At 46.0% G+C, this 18,687-nt stretch overlaps 2 protein-coding genes across 4 annotated transcripts in view; one reads left to right on the top strand and one right to left on the bottom strand.

Annotated features, from left to right (window-relative positions):
- Positions 1-66: 66 nt before the first annotated feature.
- ALDH6A1 (aldehyde dehydrogenase 6 family member A1) lies at positions 67-17,209 on the bottom strand. 2 transcript variants are annotated; one of them, XM_039533798.1, is made up of 12 exons: positions 17,053-17,209; positions 16,067-16,126; positions 11,209-11,283; positions 9,479-9,640; positions 8,755-8,833; positions 8,157-8,459; positions 7,161-7,282; positions 6,710-6,899; positions 4,961-5,142; positions 2,245-2,424; positions 1,886-1,984; positions 67-1,584 (listed from the first exon to the last, which is right to left on the bottom strand). In XM_039533798.1, exons 1-12 carry the CDS (start codon positions 17,104-17,106, stop codon positions 1,480-1,482), a joined length of 1,611 nt encoding a protein of 536 aa, XP_039389732.1. In that variant the 5' UTR covers positions 17,107-17,209; the 3' UTR covers positions 67-1,479. The 2 variants fall into 2 exon arrangements, with proteins under 2 accessions (XP_039389732.1, XP_039389733.1); XM_039533799.1 differs by having other exon boundaries at positions 17,077-17,193.
- A 50-nt stretch (positions 17,210-17,259) lies between these two features.
- LIN52 (lin-52 DREAM MuvB core complex component) overlaps positions 17,260-18,687 on the top strand; it is a 74,770-nt gene continuing 73,342 nt past the window's right edge. Inside the window, exons 1-2 of one of the 2 annotated variants that reach the window (XM_039533816.1) lie at positions 17,260-17,497; positions 17,910-17,984. In XM_039533816.1, the coding sequence (XP_039389750.1) occupies positions 17,479-17,497; positions 17,910-17,984 (94 nt within the window). In that variant the 5' untranslated portion in view covers positions 17,260-17,478. The remainder of the gene's footprint in view (positions 17,498-17,909; positions 17,985-18,687) is intronic. The other variant, XM_039533815.1, reaches the window with a different exon arrangement.

The raw sequence follows: 18,687 nt of genomic DNA, 5'->3' as shown, positions 1-18,687 counted from the left end.
AAATTGCAGAAATATGAGCATTTCCCCTCTAGGCTATAACGGAACCTGAGAGAAAATACACAAAAATTAGTGGCACCATAGCAGCTATATTAAAGTCAGGCAGCTGTCAGTTACAAAAGGCATCTTTACCAGAAGGCAGGATACAAAGTGTTCACATTCAGTTTGTTCAATTAGACCAATGAATCATGATTAGAATCTGTTAAATAGCATGATTTTCCTCAGATGCAAGAAGCAACTTTCTGCCAGTCCCTGCCACTGACAGCAGAGTCCAAGTGAAGCCAACATAATGTCCCCTTAATCTTACCCCATCCCAGGACCTTTCCTTAACTACTCCATGGCTGCATCATGAGTCACCAGCTCAAACCCAATCCTCCCCACCCACCCAGGGAATAGAACCCCAGATCTCCAGCTGCAAAGACCTTTATCATATAGGCTAACAGAACCTCACCTGTCACTAGTATTAGGGCCTGCAGTCACTAAAAGATGCACACACACTTGAGCAGGTGTGACGGTGAATCAAGTAGTGGGCAGTAGCAGCATAGACATATGACAATCAGGAAGAGAAACCAAAAGATTCAGATTGGTTGCCTTTGGAGAAAGGAAATGCCTCCTTCCTGCCAATTCCACCCCATCTCACAGGGCTTGAATAACACCAGCCAGGAGTAGACATACATATGGTGGTGCTTTCTGCTTCCATGGTCACAGAGCACATAGGCACACTGCTGCTATCATAGTAAGCATCACCCTGCAAGTGGTTTCAGCTAACAGTCAGAGCTGAGAACTAACAGGAGTTGGCAGGATACATACATGATGGGGATCAAAGTTTCCAACCAGAGCGAGGTAGGGTAAGATTCACTCTACACTCAGGAATCTCCTTGATACTCAGTCAAGCACCCCAGTAGACCTCCTTGTGAAACTCTTAAAGCAGCCAGTTCCCAAACATCAGGCCCTTCAAAACTGTTCAGTGGGTATGGGGTTAAACTCTCCAGAACTTCAGAGACACTCTCAAACTTGCTACCTGCCCATAATGGAAAAGCCACTTCTCTGCAACAGGGAGAGTTTCTCAGAGTGAGGTGGAATCAGAATATTGGACCAGAGAGGGATGTTAAGAAAGCTGCAGCACCGAATCAGTGGGACTAAAGACAGATATAGTGGAAAATGGAGCCTGTGCAAGTTCAGTTTGAAGGGTTGGGGGGAGGGGAGAATTTGTGCCCAGGCTTGTCATCTGACCTGTCACTGAAGGAGAGTGTTTCTTCTGGGGAGAAACTGAACTCAATTAGCTGAAAAATTGCTGAGAGCAACAGAAAACTTAGATTGTGCGTTACATGAGGAGCCTCCCTGATTTGTTTGGAAATAGAGATCTTAGGGAGAACAGGGCTTTCTATTCCCAGGGAAATAGAAGCAGTCAGTATACAGCTGGAAGAAGTCTGTAGCACAGAAGGTGAAGGGCACCACGGATGGTACCCCTGTAAAAGCTGGTTAGTTTCCCATGGTTGGCATAACTACAGCAGGCTTGGTAACTGTGGCATCTTCCTCTTTCCACTGAGAGATGATAGTCTTCAGCTGTGTATAGAACTGCACCCCCTGAAGGAAATGAGAGAAACAAGGGTTGTACATTTGGCCTTGGTACTCCTGCAAGCCTCCCACTATATCTTCAGAGTACAAAGATCTCCAACATGGGAGCTACCAGTAGCTTCTCTGCCCTTCCCAACATCCTGAGGTCTCTGCCCCAGCAATAAAGCACATTGCTCAATTCTCCCTCCATTCACAAGTCTCCACCATGTTAATACAATCTGGTGGTCTCTTCCCTCACCTCCACCTGGCTTCCTGCACTAGGTTCACAGAGCAGCAAAAACACAGTATGTTTCCTAATTTGATGAGTTACCTGTTTGCCATAGAAATTGGTGTCTCCTCTGAAAGAAGCACGTGAGCCAGTGAAGGAGAACATGGGCAGAGGCACTGGTATTGGAACATTTACACCCACCTAAATCAGAGTAAAGCCACCATATTAATAGAAGAAACAAGTACCAGATTGTAACAACAACAGAACAGCCTCATATTTCTCTTCCCCTGAAAGATACTAGATCCAGTTTCCTTAAATATGAGATAATAGTACGTTACCTAATCAAACATTATGACACCTTAAGACAGAAATCAGAAGCCAGGACTAGATGGGTGTCTCATGTAGATGGCAAGCACTGATGGGAATAATTCTACTCTATACATTATCCTATGGATGCATACCTGCCCCACGTCCACCAAGTGGGAGTATTTCCTAGCGATGGCGCCATTGGTGGTGAAGATTGCAGTTCCATTTCCATAGGGATTTCTGTTCACTATCTCAATTGCTTCATCAAGAGTGTCTGCTTCCAGAACCACTAGAACTGGCCCAAAGATTTCCTCCTTGTAGCAGGTCATGCTTGGCTGCCAAAGCAGAAACAGCAGAAAACAAAACTCATGTCAAGGAAATGCCATAGACACCCCCAAAGTAGAGACCACCCCACACACAAATCAAACCCTCAGAGCATTCCCATCACTCACCATCCTTCACCTCACTAGACATCACCCTGCATAGAATCACAGAATCGTAGGACTGGAAAGGACCTCAAGAGGTCATCTAGTTCAGTCCCTTGCACTCATGACAGGACTAAGTATTATCTAGGCCATCCCTATTCCTTGAAACAACCTTTTATGTACTTGAAAACTTATGTCCCCTCTTTGTCCTCACTTCTCCAAACTAAACAAACCCATTTTTTTCAATTTACCCTCATAGGTCATGTTTTCTAGACCTTCAATAATTTTTGTTGCTCTTCTCTGGACATTCTCCAATTTGTCCACATCCTTCTGAAATGCGGCACCCAGAACTGGACGCAATACTCCAGTTGAGGCCTAATCAGCGTGGAGTAGCGTGGAAGAATTACTTTTCATGTCTTACAACATTCCTGTTAATACATCCCAGAATTACGGTCACATATTTTTTTGAAATTGTTCCCTCATATTTAACTTGTGATCCACTATGACCCGCCCCAATCCCTTTCTGCAGTACTCCTTCCTAGGGCAGTCATTTCCCATTTTGCATGTGTGCAACTGATTGTTTCTTCCTAAGTGGAGTATTTTGCATTTGTCCTTACTGAATTTGCATGCCCCACTGTCCCTCATGACCTGGTAGCTACCAACCCCAATGCCAAGCCCTGCCATCTGTCACGCCCAACTACCACATCCACTGCCTGCTCTCAGTCAAGTGACAAATCTACTCTTCCGTCTGAGGGCTGATCAAGGGCCCTAGATTCAGCCAGGACTGGTTTATGGGTGGGTTTGATTTAAGTCACTAGTCAGGAAGACTCAATTTAATCATGGTTTTCTGCATAAAAGTGTATTCTTGTTGGTTGTTATAACCTTAATACATATTCTTCACAACTCAGAGATTAGATGTAGGTTTCATTTTTAGAAGGTACACACTATACATTTTTAAACAGTGATTTATTTTGCCAACTTTTCAGATTACTTTTACAGCTATATCAGAAAATGAATGATTGTTTGGTTATTTCATTTAGCAAAGGTAATTGAAGCAGATATTTATGAAGTCACTGGGAGGTGAACTAGCTCCAATTCAACAGGTTAATCATTAATATTTGGAGGATTTTCTTGCCATGCTGTATTAGGAGGAGAACATCACCAGATAGACATTTAAATTGTTGTATTTAACTAAAACAACAACGTTAAGTATTCTGGATTTTTTTCTTCAACAGCAAACATAATATTTTAATAAAACAAGCATATGTCCCTCACTTCTCACATTTATCTCCAGACTTCTTGTCCTGATCTATTCCGCACCCAACAATCTTCTATTCATTGAACTTTTTGAAACTTTGCACTTTGAGAAAGGTAAGGGATTGACTCTGTACACAAATTTGCAGAGGGACAATAGAGCTGAAGTCTGTTATTTCTCACCTCTATATATTAAAATTTATTTATTTAAAAACATTTTTGCTGTTAACAAGCATGTTACCTCTGGAGACACAAATCCAGTTTGAAAACTGCAAAACTACCATTAGAGATGCTTATCTTCTAGACTGAGCATTGGGTAGACAGAAAGATTAACCTAAATAATCTATACAGAAGCCCATGGAACGCCAGAAAATTGGGTCCTTAATCCATGAACTATTGGAACTCATTTACAAAACTTTTCTTAAACATTACATGAATATATTGTCTCATACTATAAAATTAGAATGTATAATCCCTATTCCATGATGAGATATTTTTGAGCTATAATGTATCTATCTTTAGATAGGCTTTTTCCTCAAAAAGCATTTTATCAAAAAAAATCCGATTTAAATTAAAAAATCCACTTTTTTTAATAATTGATTTTTATCCACTCTGATTGGTTTGCTTCTGTTTCCATAACTCCTAGCTTTCCATCCTCCCAGCCTGGGTGACCACATCACTACAACTTGGCATATAACCTGCCAGTCAACCCAATTGCACCCTACCCACCATCCTTCTCCCTTGCACTCTCACATTGCCTACAACTCTCCCACTGTTGTAGGCAAATTCCAAACCACCAATTTCTTACATAGGAGCTGCAGGTTTGGCAATTAATTACCTGTATCACCCCATCCATGCTCTTCTACCTCCCAATTTCCCAGCTTCATCTGCACCCATCTCTCAGTCCAATCACAGACCACTTCACTTATCACTCTCCAATCCAGGTTTCAGGATATACTGAGGTTGGAACCTTAACCATCCTACCCTGCCCAATTAATACATGCAACATCCCTAAGTGCTCAAATGCACACACTGAACCAGCAATTTGCCAGCTAGCCTACCTATCAAGGCTGATAAGCCCACTGGGCCATTGCCAGCTGTGTTGGGCAGACCACAAGTGCCACTCTTTCCACCAAACCTATGAAATACTTCATTCCTTTGCATCCAGTAACCAGCCCGTTCACTAGCTCACCTGGACTTTAGCAAGGATGGTTGGTCCAACAAAGTTGCCTTTCTCATAACCCTTCACTTTGATGTCTCGTCCATCCAGGAGGAGGGCAGCTCCTTCCTTCACTCCACTCTCAATCAGGTGGCAGACCCGCTCCTTAGCTTGGGGGGTGATCAAGGGCCCCAGATCTGCTCCTGGTTGGTCTCCTTTGAAGTACAGAAGCAGGGAAAGGTTTGAATTGTGATGGTTTCATATTCAAAGAGAACAACCAACAACTACCTTCCCAGCAAAGATACAAGAATCCTAAAATTAAGTAGGAGAGGAACTCAAACACACAGAGCCAAGAGACCCTGAACTCCAAACCCATAGGGGATCCCCTAACCAACAGAAAAGCCCCATGCTTCCAAATCAGAGAGACAGAAGTCCCCACACCCAAAACACACAGAGCTGACTTGCTGTGGTGAGTTCTGAAAAGTTTGAAAGTTTTGCAAAAGCCTTTCTGAACCATAGAAGGGGAAAGGTAACAAGAGGTCATCTTGTCCTGTATATGCTACATATGAAAGCTGCTAAAAACAAGCATAAAATGGAGTCAAAAGGGAACTGAGTTTGTTTAGTCTGCAGTATTGCCAATCTCAAGAGATTAAAAATCATGAGTCAGATCCTGAAAAATCATGAAATTGGCCTCGACTTTTTAACTTCCCTGGGGAGGGAGGGGGGAGAGAGAGAGAATATTTAATTATTTTTTTAAAATCAATCTTTAATCCACATATGCCTCCAACTGGCTGCTCAAATGGAGACTCAGTGTATGCTGGAGGTCCACAAACATATTTAAGGAGAATTAGAATGGAGAAGATGCAAAATGATTAAGTCTTTATTTTAGTTAAGCTAGTCCTAAATAGCAATAGCCTCATTTCAATATAACTGTAATACTTCCGTTAATGATGTCTCATTAATAGGATGGTCCTCTCAAAAGTCTCTCTTCAAAAAATAGGAGATGGGGTGGAGGAAAGGCATCAATGCTGGCAGAAAAGAGGGGGACTACTTACGTTTTTGTTCAGACATGACAATGTAACTCAATAGAGAGCTCTATAGTGTGATAAAGTTAAAAATAAAATATAATGGAAAAACCCAATTCACATATAGTTAGAAATACATTGTACAAGGCCTATAAATGGAGCTGGAAAATGAACATCCAAGAAATGCAAAGCAATCTATGTATCAAGTTTTTCAATAAAGATGTATGTGAATGGCAAAGATCTTTCCATCAACTACCTTTGTTTGTTTCTTTTTTGTTTACATCAACTAAAAAATCCAACAGCGGATTGACTTATCCCCACCCCCGAAAGATATATGCTTTCATCCAAAGGGCTTTACTGAACACAAATTGACAGAAAGGGAAACATTCCTAGAATAAAAGTCTGTTAATGTTATAAGTGGGGTTGCTACATTAAAGGCAGGGCTGAGTCTTTTTACACAAAACCCCAAACCCACAGTTATAAACTGCCTGATGTTGTGAAAGTAAAACTAGAGTTCTAGCAACACAGTCAAGCCCTCCTTCACAACAGATCCCCCCAGCACCCCAACCATGTGGTGCTGAATCTAGACCTCTTGTCACACACCCACAGACCCTCCAAGCAGGCAGTCTTCCAGCCCCCATCTCCATGCACCAAACCCATGGAGCCAAGACCTCACTGTCACACACTGCAATGTACCAGATATAAAAAAAAAACACAAGCCAGGTGCTTAACCTGAAGCTACCAAACAGATCTGTACCTGCATTAACTCGCAGGTTCTTGGCTCTCTCCACCAGCTCTGGCAGCCATTTCTTTGCCTCTCCCACTAATACGGCTGTAGACAGGGCCATGCAGCGTTGGCCAGCTGCTCCAAAAGCAGCTCCAACAAGCTGATTCAAGGTGTTCTCCTTATTGGCATCAGGCATCACCACACCATGGTTCTTGGCTCCCTAAAATAGGAGACATATAGAATCTCAAACTGCTAAGTACACCTGGCCCACTTTCTTTCCAGCTCTGCAGTGACAACTTCATATCGTAAATGTTCCCGAGCTGCTCACATCCCGGTAGAAAGGGAAGCTTAATCTCTCTCAGCACATCCAACTGCCTAAATTCAAGTCAGTCCCAGACACTGAATGGAAAAGGTCTTAAGCATGTATACAAGGGAGTAGCAGCCTGTAGGTTGAAACCTCTGATACATTGAGGGGCATTACCATGTTGGACTGGACTCTCTTGCCGTTCCGGGATCCTCTTTCATAGATGTACTCTCCAGCCTGATTGGACCCCACGAAGCTGATTGCCTTGATATCCGGATGGTCACAAATAAAATTCACAGCTTCAAAAAGGAAACAGCTCATTATATGCTGGGACTCTAACATTCCTCTCCAGAGTGTTCAAGGCTGGAAGGGACCATTTTGATCAAAATGGTCCCTTCCGGCCTTCCACCCCCATCCCCACAATGCTCATCCCTCTACTACCCACAGCCCAAGCACCCAGATTCCTGCCCCCCTATGTACTACCATTACAGGGGTTCCACTGCTGCCCATCCCCTTCCTCTGCTCACTGTCCAGCACTTGAACCACCGCCCCTCTGTTCTCCGACCTGGCTCCCCAATCCTCATCACTCTGTCCCCATAGTACCCACATCCCAGCTCCTCCACTCACCCTGGCCTTTGCCCTTCTGGCACTTGAACCCCAGCCACTTTCTCCCACTCCAGTCCCTACTACACACTGGAGTTCACAGAACTCCTTATCCTTTATATCTTGATGTTCTTCCAGCTCCAGAACCCTTCTTACTTTGTAACCACCCAAAATCTGTCAAACTGGGTGCTTCAAGTTAGGCTCCTAAATCTGAATTTAGGCGCCGAGGGTGATTTTTTCAGATGTGCCTAAGTGACTTCGGCATACAAGTACCCTAAGTCAACGGTACTTGTGTTCCTAAGTCACTTGGACACTTTGAAAAGACCATCCTAGGAATCTAAATGTACATCCAGATTTAAATGCTGTCCACCCTCTTTCTTTAAAAGTTTCTCTATCGTCCTGCATCATCAGCCTTGCACTTCCTTGGATCACCCTGATCCCACTTTCCCAAACACCATGCTGGTTCATAACAGTGGAAACCCTAACATCTCTATGCCTACTCTCAAAGGACACATGCCCCAACACACCCTCACACTCTGTAGCCAACTCAGCAGACTAGCCTGAGTTTACCTTCATGTTGCCCATGGATGATGTTCAGAGTCCCATCAGGGGCACCAGCGTCCTGTAACAGCTTAGCAAGGAACATGAGTGCTCCTGGCACACGCTCCGATGGCTTCATCAAGAAGGTGTTACCACAAACCATGGCCATGGGGAACATCCAGAGAGGAATCATGGCTGGGAAATTGAATGGTGCAATCCCTGCACACACTCCCAGAGGCAGGCGAAAGGTGTAAGTGTCCATGTCCTTAGTGATGGAGGGCAGGGTCTCTCCCAGCATGAGGGATGTCACACTACAGGCGTGCTCAACCACCTCTGCAGCAGAAAGGGTGATATGCCAAAGAGTGAGCTGCTACCACTCATCCTCAAAACTGCCTTCTTTACAATGCAATTCTCTCTTCCTGCATCTTTCCCCACAACTTACAGCTCCCATGCACCATGAACACTCCCTGCATGGCCAAGCACAGTAGCTTGGCTGGCTGTACAAGGATTCTTATAGGCTCTGAAGGGTGCTACTTTCTTGTGTTCTATAGCCCCTGTTGCTCATTGGACTTTTACCCTGCCCATAGCTTCTGAAAGCCCCTTATAGCGGGAGGAGCCACTAGCTTACGGAGGCCTCGGAATACGTCTCCCTCAGCATCAGCCAGGGTCTTTCCTTGCTCCAAAGTGATGAGTTTGGCAACTTCTTTCTGGAAAGAGAGAGAGAGAGAGAGAGAGAGAGAGAGAGAGAGAGAAAAAAAAAGAGTCAACCAGCACAAGTGGGAGGTAGAAGCAGGATAGACTGTTCCACAAATAGCCAAATACCACAACGAATGGACCAGCAAAGAGGGGCTTGGAAAGGAAACACTACCCAATTTGCTACTTCTTAATATGAGTCACTGTATGTGTGAGAAGCCAACAACCTACAGAAAGGGACTGTTTTAATTAGGACAACTGGAATTGTAGGGCCAGTCTGAATCACAGCCAAGCAATCTGGGGATTTAGAACGGCAAAGCCCTAGTGAGAACAACTCTTGCAGATATTTCTCCCTTTTGCCTTCACTGACTCCATTAAACCTCAAGACAACTTGAAACAGAACTTGGTGTAAAGATAAAATGCAAACAACAATCTGCCCTTCCCTGCATCTGCAGGCAATATTGCCCTCTTTGTCCCCATGGGCCTGAAGAGCACCACACCATCCCTTCCCTGGCACGAGGAATGCCACCCCCATTCTGCTCACAAACCCAGGCAGCACTGCCCGCCATGAGCCCAGGAAACAGTACTCAAGCCTGCCCACCCTGGGCTACTGGCATGCACTCAGCGACAGCCATTGAGGACAGTGATAAGTGTCTCACCAGGTTGTCCTTGATGAGCTGCTGGTAACGCAGCAAGATTTGCTGGCGGCTCAGAACAGATGTCTCTGACCAGTTCCGTAAAGCTTTTTTGCATGAAGTCACAGCTGCCTCCATCTCGCTCTGCGTGGCCTTCGGGACACGACCAACCACCTCATTTGTGGCCTGATGGAACAACCAATTACATCAAAACTCATCCTCTTCATGCCATCTCCCTCAGCCATTCAATGCCCCTTTCACATCCCTGATCTGATATCCTTCTAAAATGGAACCATACTTACATGATTCCTCTGATGTCAGGGAGAAACTCCTCCCCTCACATACTTTGAGGACACAGCTTCAACTAGAGTTGAGTGCTCAGCACCTCTGAAAATCAAGCTGTAGGTGTCTCAAGACGGACATCGAGAAAACAAATAGTTAGCGGCCACCTCTGAACATTTTGGTTTAAGGGACCTGCCTAACAGTGACTGTAGCAAAGTCAGAGATGGAACCCATTTTTCCTGGGTTCAGTATAGTCAGTGCTTTAGCTACAAGATTCTTTTTGCTTCCTGTATCTCTCAGCCTCTTCACTACACATCTGCTGTGCATAAGACGGGATCCTAAGGATAGCAGTCTCTCTCTGTATAACAGACTTTTCCATGCCTCATCTGCTGTTCCTCTTGTGCTCTAAATGAGGCATAGGTCCTTTGGAAAAAATCAGTAAGTGATTACGAAGTTAAGTACTATATCATAATTAGTATGGATGACCATAAATCCAGCATTTCCTATCTTTTGAGAGCTTGTTTTAGCAACCGTAACATTCTTTTAATGTAGGTTTTTTAAAAATTGTTTTGACATAACAGAGATAATCAGTTACATCATTCAGAGAGACATCTGCAAAATAAAGATAAGTAATCGTTCAGAGCAAGAGGAGAAGAAATAAAACAAGAAAGCGAGTAGCCTTGCAAAGGATGAATCTCCTCATTAGATACGAGTTTAGTTGGCTGAGCCAACTTTGCTGAATGAGTGTCATTGTTTTGATCACTATGAAGAACAATATGTAAAAATAACTATAATGTCAAAATGGGGCTCCACACAGAAAAGTCTGAGAACCCACTGTCTAGACACCTGATGCAAGGGTCAGGCAGGATCCCCCTCGATGCAGTCTCAATTGAATCTGCCCCCCAGAAGCAGACACAGAAATTAATTTAACAAAATCTGAGTTCTGAGACCAGACTCATAAAGCAACTGCATCCAACATGGTACTTGATGCCAAATTCACTGGAATTTCACAGCTTAAACATGGCAGCTCCATCAAAAGTGGGGAAAATAACCTCAGATTCCAGCCAGGGTTCTCTCCTCCCCCTTGGAAGGGAGGTGGGGTCTACACCAATCTCTGCCAGGAGTTTACCTTCAGGCTTACATCAAATCACTAAGTCCAGTCCTACGCTTCTATGATTCTATGACAGAAACCATTTACTAACTTGATGTACTAGTCACAGAGCCCCTTCAGTGTGCAAAGAGTGGAAAAAGAGGCCTAAGTCTCCTCTTGGAGATCTACCATATAGGGGAGAGAAGGCAGCGTTCATCATTTCTACTGGGTCTGGCATTAACCTTGAGAAGGCAGTTGACCCCTAAGAAGGCAACTGCAAGACAGTCACATTCCCTGCATCTCCCCAAGTGACTTCAGTGAGGTGGAACCCCTTCCTGACCACAGCAAGGGCCCACACAGCAGCAGAGGTCATTTCACTTACTGGGTTGTGGATATCGATCCATTCGGTAGTTTTGGATTCAACAAACTTCCCATCAATGAACAATTTGGTTGCTGGCTGCAGAAGACAAAGCACAGGTTAGTGGGTGGTGTTTCTGCCTTCCTTTTTTGCTTAGATACCTTACAGAAGAGGCTGCTAGCACCACCTATTTTTAATGTTGCCTGACACTTCCCATTTAAAAGACCCTGTGTTCAGTTGCTTATAACTTTGGCAGACTCGAATAGTTCAAGCTGAAATCTTCTATACGAGGTGTCTCTCTCCAGGGTGAATTTTTTGAGGAAAATTTCAGCCAAAATGGTTTAGTCATTTCTGGGAGCAAGGCTAAGAGAAAATATGTTGTTTTGCAAGTTAACAAATTCTGGCAACATTTTCTTTAAAAAGCTCTAACACCCAAAAGTTTTGGAGCAAAGACTTGAAATTTGGCAGAGAGATGGCCTTTGTGTTAGGGACATAAGATGGCCATACTGGGTCAGACCAAAGGTCCATCTAGCCCAGTATCCTGTCTTCCGACAGTAGCCAATGTCAGGTGCCCCAGAGGGAATGAATAGGACAGGTAATCAGTAACTGTCCATCCCGTCACAGTTCCTGGCAAAACATAGGCTAGGGACACCATCCCTGTCCATCCTGGACAATAGCCATTGCTGGACCTATCCAGCTCTTTTTTTAACCCTGTTATAGACTTGGCCTTCACTACATCCTCTGGCAAGGAGTTCCATGGATTGACTGTGTGTTGTGTGAAAAAATACTTCCTTTTGTTTGTTATAAACCTGCTGCCTATTAATTTCATTTGGTGACTCTTAGTTCTTCTGTTATGAGGACTAAATAACACTTCCATATTTACTTTCTCCACACCAGTCATGATTTTATAGATGCCTTTTGCTGTCACCATACAAATCCACCCACTTGGGGGGGGAATCGCAATTTGCACATGCTCAGTAGGGACTTCAATTATAACAGCTATAATCTTCAAAGATTCCCTCCTCGTTGAACGTACTCCATCCTCTCACTGCTCTTATGAGTGACCAGGCTGCACATGTGACATCCCCACAAAGCATGTGCCCTCCAGCGCAGGGGTAAATCTGGATTTTCTCTGTAATAACTAGGGCTGTCAATTAATCACAGTTAATACATGCAATTAATGCAAAACAAACTAGATTAAAAAATGGTTGCGATTAATTGTAGTTTTAATTGCACTGTTAAACAATAATAGAATACAAATTTAAATTCATTATCAATATTTTTAGATGTTATTCTACGTTTTAAAATATACTGATTTCAATTACAACATAGAATACAAAGTGCACAGTACTCACTTTATATTATTATTTTTGATTACGAATATTGCACTGTAAAAAGATAAACAAAAGAGCCTGCAATGGAACCCAAGCCTTTGGAGTTTCACCAGTCCTCAGTGGTCAGCAAATATCTGTGAAACTCATTGGCAAAGCATGTCTCTCCGTCAACTGCTGGGCCACTAGAGGATGACAACTTACTATTATCATCAGTTACTCCATTAAGTGAAGTAACTGAGGTCTTTGTGGCGGATCTCAAGGTTCCAACCCAGCTAATGGCCCATGGCGTGACAATATGATGCCACATAATGGATTTTCTGGGTTTTTTTCCCCCAATTTGCTTTTTTAAGAGCTGGGAAATTGCACACACAAAAATTACATTAAAAGAAGATTATTTAAGTTACAAAGTCAAACAATCAAAAGTTGGGAAATGCCAGAATTAAGGCTGCCTGTGCAACTTTAATTCAGCCCCTTGTGTGTCTGCATTATGGTACAGTCTTCAGTTACATCACCACCATATTTTTCCCCACAGGACCCTTACCTTGTTTAGTGGACAGGATGGGCCTATTCTGGTGATGAATCAGGGTTGGGTATTAAAGGGGACTCTTGTCTGTAGGGCCCCTGCCTTATTTGTTGCAGAAGTTGGAAGATTTGTACTGAATGAGGCAGGGGACTGCAGGAAGAGTAGGACTGGCTCATGGTTAAGATGGCTGAATGCTGACCATCCTTGTCTCTGCCACAGAGTTCTCATGTGAATCACTTAAACCAAACTTTTCACATGTAGTCACTAGTTGTACGTTCCTCATATTCTGGGTGCCTTACCTAAGACCTTAGCATCTGATCTGCATAAGTGCCAAGCACTGAGCTGCAAATGAAGTCAAGGGGAGCTATGCTTTGAACACATAATGCTCTATATAATGCTAACTACTCTGAAAAATCAGCTTTTAGGTGTCTGAAATTGGGCATAAAAAATTAGTGAATATTTTTGACCCTAGTCTCTCTTTGTCTTATAGTTTTTCCATCTGTAAACTGGGGATGATAATACCACCACCACCACCTCACTTTAACTCACTTCACAGGGGTGTTATGAAGATAAACTCATTACTGTTTGTACGACATTCAGATACTCTGGTGAGAGCACCACAGAAAAGTCCATTTTGAGGACAGTAATAATTCTATCTTCAGAGCAGGGTTTGAATAGTGTGCAGTAAATAAACGGAGCCACAATGAATAATGACAAGAAAACAAAATATTGAATAGAGCATCATTCTTCTATGCACTGAATGCAGCAGGGGCCCTGTGGAAAAAATATGTATGATCATGTAGTTAAAGACCATCAGAATCAATATGCACAAGGGAGACGAATTAAGGTTGCATGTGCCATCTTAATCCTGGTGTGACGGTCTCTATCTTATTTTTCACCCCTTGTACACTATTATAATAATCTTTGTACAAGCATGCCTTGTAAGATATCACTTGAAAGCTCATAGTTTGATTATCATTATTTTCCCCGTAAACTGTGTGGCAATACTGTATGTAAAGTTGTAAGATTTCACCGTGTGGTGTTACTAAAACATGTTCCAAGTCTGGGGAGTGGCCAAACTAGTTCCTCAGAGACAAAAGGCAAGCTGCTGCCTCAGCCAGGGGGTAAACAAGGTGAAATGGGCCTAGCAGGAAATTTTCTGCTCTACATTTTTGCCAAAAAAAACAACCAAACCAGCATGGGATTCCCATCCAGGTAGACTCTCTGTCTCCTAGAACTCAGCAGGAAATGCTTCTTGGTGGGGGAAGGGGAAAGCTATAGAAAGGAGGGACAGATGCTACAAATCATTCCTCCCTTTCTTTCTGCTTATGGCATTCACGACACCTGAAGAACAAAGGAAACAACACTGGACTGGGGGAGGGATCCTGGCTGAAAGTTCAGCCAGTAGAACTGCTGGATCATGTGGTGAGACTTTGCCCTGAATTTACCCTAGTTCAGGGGTTCTCAAACTTCTATGCACCACGACTCCCTTCTGACAACAAAAATTACTACATGACCAGGATGGTGGACCAAAGTCTGAACCTGCCCAAGCCCCGCCACCCTGAGCTGAAACCGTTGGGATTGGCCTTCAACCCTAGACCCCAGCAAGTCTAACGCCAGCCATGGAGAACCGTTAACCTAGTTGAAAAATTAGACATTAGTTGCCTTTTACTTTTATTTTTCTTGTAACCAATTCTGATTTATATGGCTCATACTTGTGTGTGCTTAAAATCTCTCTTTTTTTTATTACTTTATCTAATCCAGTGTGTTTGAATTAAAGTGTTTGGGAAACTCCATTTGGGACAGCAAGTGTGCTTATTATTTTTATTAGTTAAATGACAAACTTTATATAAGCTTGTATTGTCCAGGAAAGGGGTGGGCAGTACAAGACATACATTTCTGGGGGAAAATCTGGGAATGGGAGTGTGCTGGGGTCACTCTGCATTAAAGCTGGTGTGAGTCTGGCAAGCAGCCCTCTCACAATATAGCTTGGAGTGACTTATGTGCTGCAGGCTGTGTGAGAGCAGACGAGTGGTGGCGGCTACAGCAGTGAAAAGGCACCCAAGGTTAAAGGGCAGGGGGACACAACTACTCATTAGTCTGGATCTTACCCTGGATGTGTCACTCCTGGCATTTGCTAACTTTTGATTGCTTGACTTTACAATCTTAATAATGTTCTGTTAATGTAGTTTTCCTGTGTGTAATAAATATCTAAGTTAGATTAATAAGAAGGCAGATTTCTCTCTCTCAATGACTAGAAAGGCTCCTTAGGACTTTTCTCCCTCACTTCACTAAAAGCCGCAAAACATGAATGTGTTAGGGAAAAACAGCTAGAAGTCAAATGGAGGAGAAGTGACAGAAGGGACCAGGGCTTAAATTCAGCTGGAGCTGCCTAGAACAGAGCTCCAGTAAATATTTTCAAACCTGTGGGAGCCTTGGCACCCCCTCCCTGTGGGGCTGAAGCCCCTGAGACCTCCCCCCTGCCCCACAACTGAAGCCCAAAACCTCAAATGGGGGGGGGGGGAGAGAAGAGGGCCAGGAAAGTGTCTGAAAATTTAAGCCCTGGAAGTGACCTTTAAGGAGAGATGTGAAGGAAGTGTTTCATTGCATGAGGAAAAGAGCCCAACAATTCACCTGCCCCAGTAGCTATTACAGACTTCTTAGAGCTTTAGCCAGCCTTATCTAGAGTTCTGACTTGAAACTATTTCATGCCCTGCTAGCTGGGCTGATCCATTTAATGTTAAATGTATTTGCTGAATTTCTTCCTGTGTAAACCCACCCCTTTGGCAATGCAACCACAAAAACTTGCTTTAGTTTCATAACACCAGATTAGATAGGCACTGGACACCCTGAGTTATGCAAGTGAAAGTACCGGGATGCAGCTCCTGCCATGCAAATATGTGGAGGCTTAACAAAATAGCTGCCATCTGCATCTCCTCCTTCCCTTCCCTGCATCCAGGACCCCCCGAGCCTCCAATTCCTTCCCTTTGGTAAAGCTTATCATCAGGAAGAAGAATGAACTCACCACTGAGAAAGAAGAGAAAAAGGATGAAGAATACCAGGTGTGACTCACTTTTGCAGGGATCTACATGAAAGAAAGGCAGAGACACAGAGACCAATGCTGTTAAAAACACAAGAGGCAAATCCTGGGGTCTCTGCAGAGGTTAGACCCATCCAGTCCCTGCCTGCCTTGTGGTATCTGAGCCCCAAGGTCCATTAGTCAATTGTATCCTGATGGAACAATGCAGGTGACAGTCACCAATGGCTGCAAGTTAATATGCCATGGGAGGGGTCACCATCATTCCCTGTACGTAGGCCAGAGAACTGAACAAGTGCTAATGGAATCAATGGCAAGGAACCTGATTAAACACCAACTGTTCAGTGGTTCAAGTTAGCCCCGTTAGGTCGACGTATTCGACGCATTTGCACAATTGCCCTCATTCACACGAGTGCAGTTCTAAACCGTTTCCACTGCGCAGCTTAGGTCTCTCCTTGGGGCAGCAGGACGGGGAACAATCAGAACCGCTTCCGTCCGTCCCTGTCCACCGTGGTACCAAAGCGGTGAGGCCGACCCCGTGCAGGGCCCTGTGGGGAGCCCGCCCAGCCCAGCGCTCACACCCCCGTCACCTTGCTGCCCGAGTCTGAGAGCTGTCCCGCCGCCACCCCTCGCTGTGTGCCCCGGAGAAACCCCTCCCTCGCGGGGCGAGTGCAAGGCTTGCTCGCCCCCCAGCAGGAGCGGTGACCCCGGGTCTCTCACTCAGTGGAGCCGCGCTGGCAGCCAGGCTGACCCCCGAGAGCCCGTCGGGAACACTCGTGCGGCGGCCGCACGGCCCCTAGCCCGGGGACTGCCCGGCACAGGCGAGGCCGGAGGGACCAGCCCCGAGCCCCCAGCCGCAGCAGCTCAGCCCGGGCCCACCCGTCGGAGCCACGACAGGGCTCCCGCACCAAGGCACGGGGAAGGGGCTGCTCGATACGCTCGGGCCCCGCTGGGCTGCGGGCGCCCGGCCTCACCCTGCACAGGAGCCGCTGCCCAACCTGGGCCCCGCGACCTGCCAGCGCCGCCATCCTGCCCGCTGGGAGTCCCTGAGCCCCGGGGAGACCGCAAGACCCTCACAGAGCAGGGCCCGCCCCCGCACTGCCATTGGTCGCTTAGACAACACCCTCGCCTTCGCACGGCACGGGGCCGCTCGTCCCGGCCAATGGGGATCCGAACTCGTTTGGCCCCGCCCCACGGGAACCGCCCACCGTCCCAGGGCGAGGATTGGCTACGTGAACTGAAACGCCCCCTGCATGGGACGCCTGCTTGGGTGGAAATTCGGGTCCGGACCCGCCTCCTAGGGAGTGGAACGCAGGCGACGCGTGTCGGGGCGGCTCTAGAGGGAGTCACGTGTACGGGTTCCCGCGGGCGGCAGTTGCCCGTCACGTGACTTGGGCAAGATGGCGGCTCCCACGGAAGGTAAGAACTTGAAGTCCCGGGACCGGCGCCGGTTCCGCCTATCGCACCCCGCCTGCCCTGCGCGCGGAGCTCAGCCGCGGCGCCTCCTGGGCCGCATCTCGAGCTTTATCTGTCGCTGCCCCCACTTCCTCTCGCCTGCGCTTCGGCACCGTGGGGGCCCCTGGCAGGGCCAGTCCCCGGGACCCCCATCTCGCCGCGGGGCCGCCCCGGGCAATGGAGCCTGACACGGGAACGTCCCCGGCCAGGTACCACTAGCGTTCTGCGCGGGGCGCCACGGTCGAGCCGTGCCAGGGCACCCTCACGCCACGGCCCGCGGGCAGCACGGCCGGGGCGCCGCCGAGGCTGCGTGTGACATGCCCGGTTGCGAGGCGAGAGCGGTGTGCGCCGTGTCTGATTGATTGTCTCCTTCCAGGGACCGATCTGGAAGCCTCCCTGTTGAGCTTTGAGAAGCTGGACCGAGCATCTCCAGACTTGTGGCCGGAGCAGCGTAAGTCGTGCCTGATTCTCCCCCAGGGCTTGGTGATGTGGGTGGATCCCTCGTGAGGGAGGTAGCAGGAGAAAGCCTCTAGTGTCCCAGTGAGAAGAGGAAAGGCCCCTGGATCATCAGTGTACTGCAGTCCCCCACTTGGGAAGGGGCCTGTGTGCATCACAGAGTTATGGTCTGGTTGTGCAGGGAGTGGCACCCTCTAGGCTTCATCTGGCCTTGTGGATGTATCGTTGGTTTAATGGAAAAGGTGTCCAGCTTGAGCCTCAGTAGATCCAGGATGTCCTCGTGGCAGCTTTCTAATGGGGCTACTTCTCAGGTTGTGTTCTCTTCACCGATGAATTTAAACTACAATGATCTGTGTTCCATGGTGAGGTGGTTGATATCTAAGTAGTGAGGGCTGATAGGAACACTTCTCAGGACCTCTGTGTAAACTACTAGTCAATAAACTCCATCTGCCTGCTCTTGACACTCCCATGGCAAATCAACAGGAGTATTCTCCCAAGGAGTGTTCTGAATTCTTGTAATTACTGTAGTACTTGCTGCAATTTCTTGCATGAATTAAAGTGACTAACATTTCACATTTAACGTAGTGAGATGGCATTTCTTATGGCAGGGTGTGCCTGGGGTTTTTACCTAGCTACACTGCAGCTGGGAAGTGTAATTCCTAGTTTGATTGGCACATGTGCAGTAGCTCTGTTCAATG

This window comes from Mauremys reevesii, linkage group 4, assembly GCF_016161935.1.
Source record: "Mauremys reevesii isolate NIE-2019 linkage group 4, ASM1616193v1, whole genome shotgun sequence".
Taxonomy (NCBI): Eukaryota; Metazoa; Chordata; order Testudines; family Geoemydidae; genus Mauremys; species Mauremys reevesii.
Note: the sequence above shows the minus strand (reverse complement) of the source record. Positions and strands in the feature narration are given on the sequence as shown.

What these genes read in the sequence shown, in the direction of transcription:
- ALDH6A1 (XM_039533798.1), bottom strand. Translation starts at nt 17,106, where the DNA reads ATGGCGGCGCTGGCAGGTCGCGGGGCCCAGGTTGGGCAGCGGCTCCTG. An exon ending in TTTTCTCTTCTTTCTCAGTG is followed by an intron (nt 11,284 to 16,066) that starts GTGAGTTCATTC and finishes TGTCTTCTGCAG; the next exon opens with CCAGCAACCAAATTGTTCAT. An exon ending in CCAATTTCTATGGCAAACAG is followed by an intron (nt 1,585 to 1,885) that starts GTAACTCATCAA and finishes CATTTCCTTCAG; the next exon opens with GGGGTGCAGTTCTATACACA.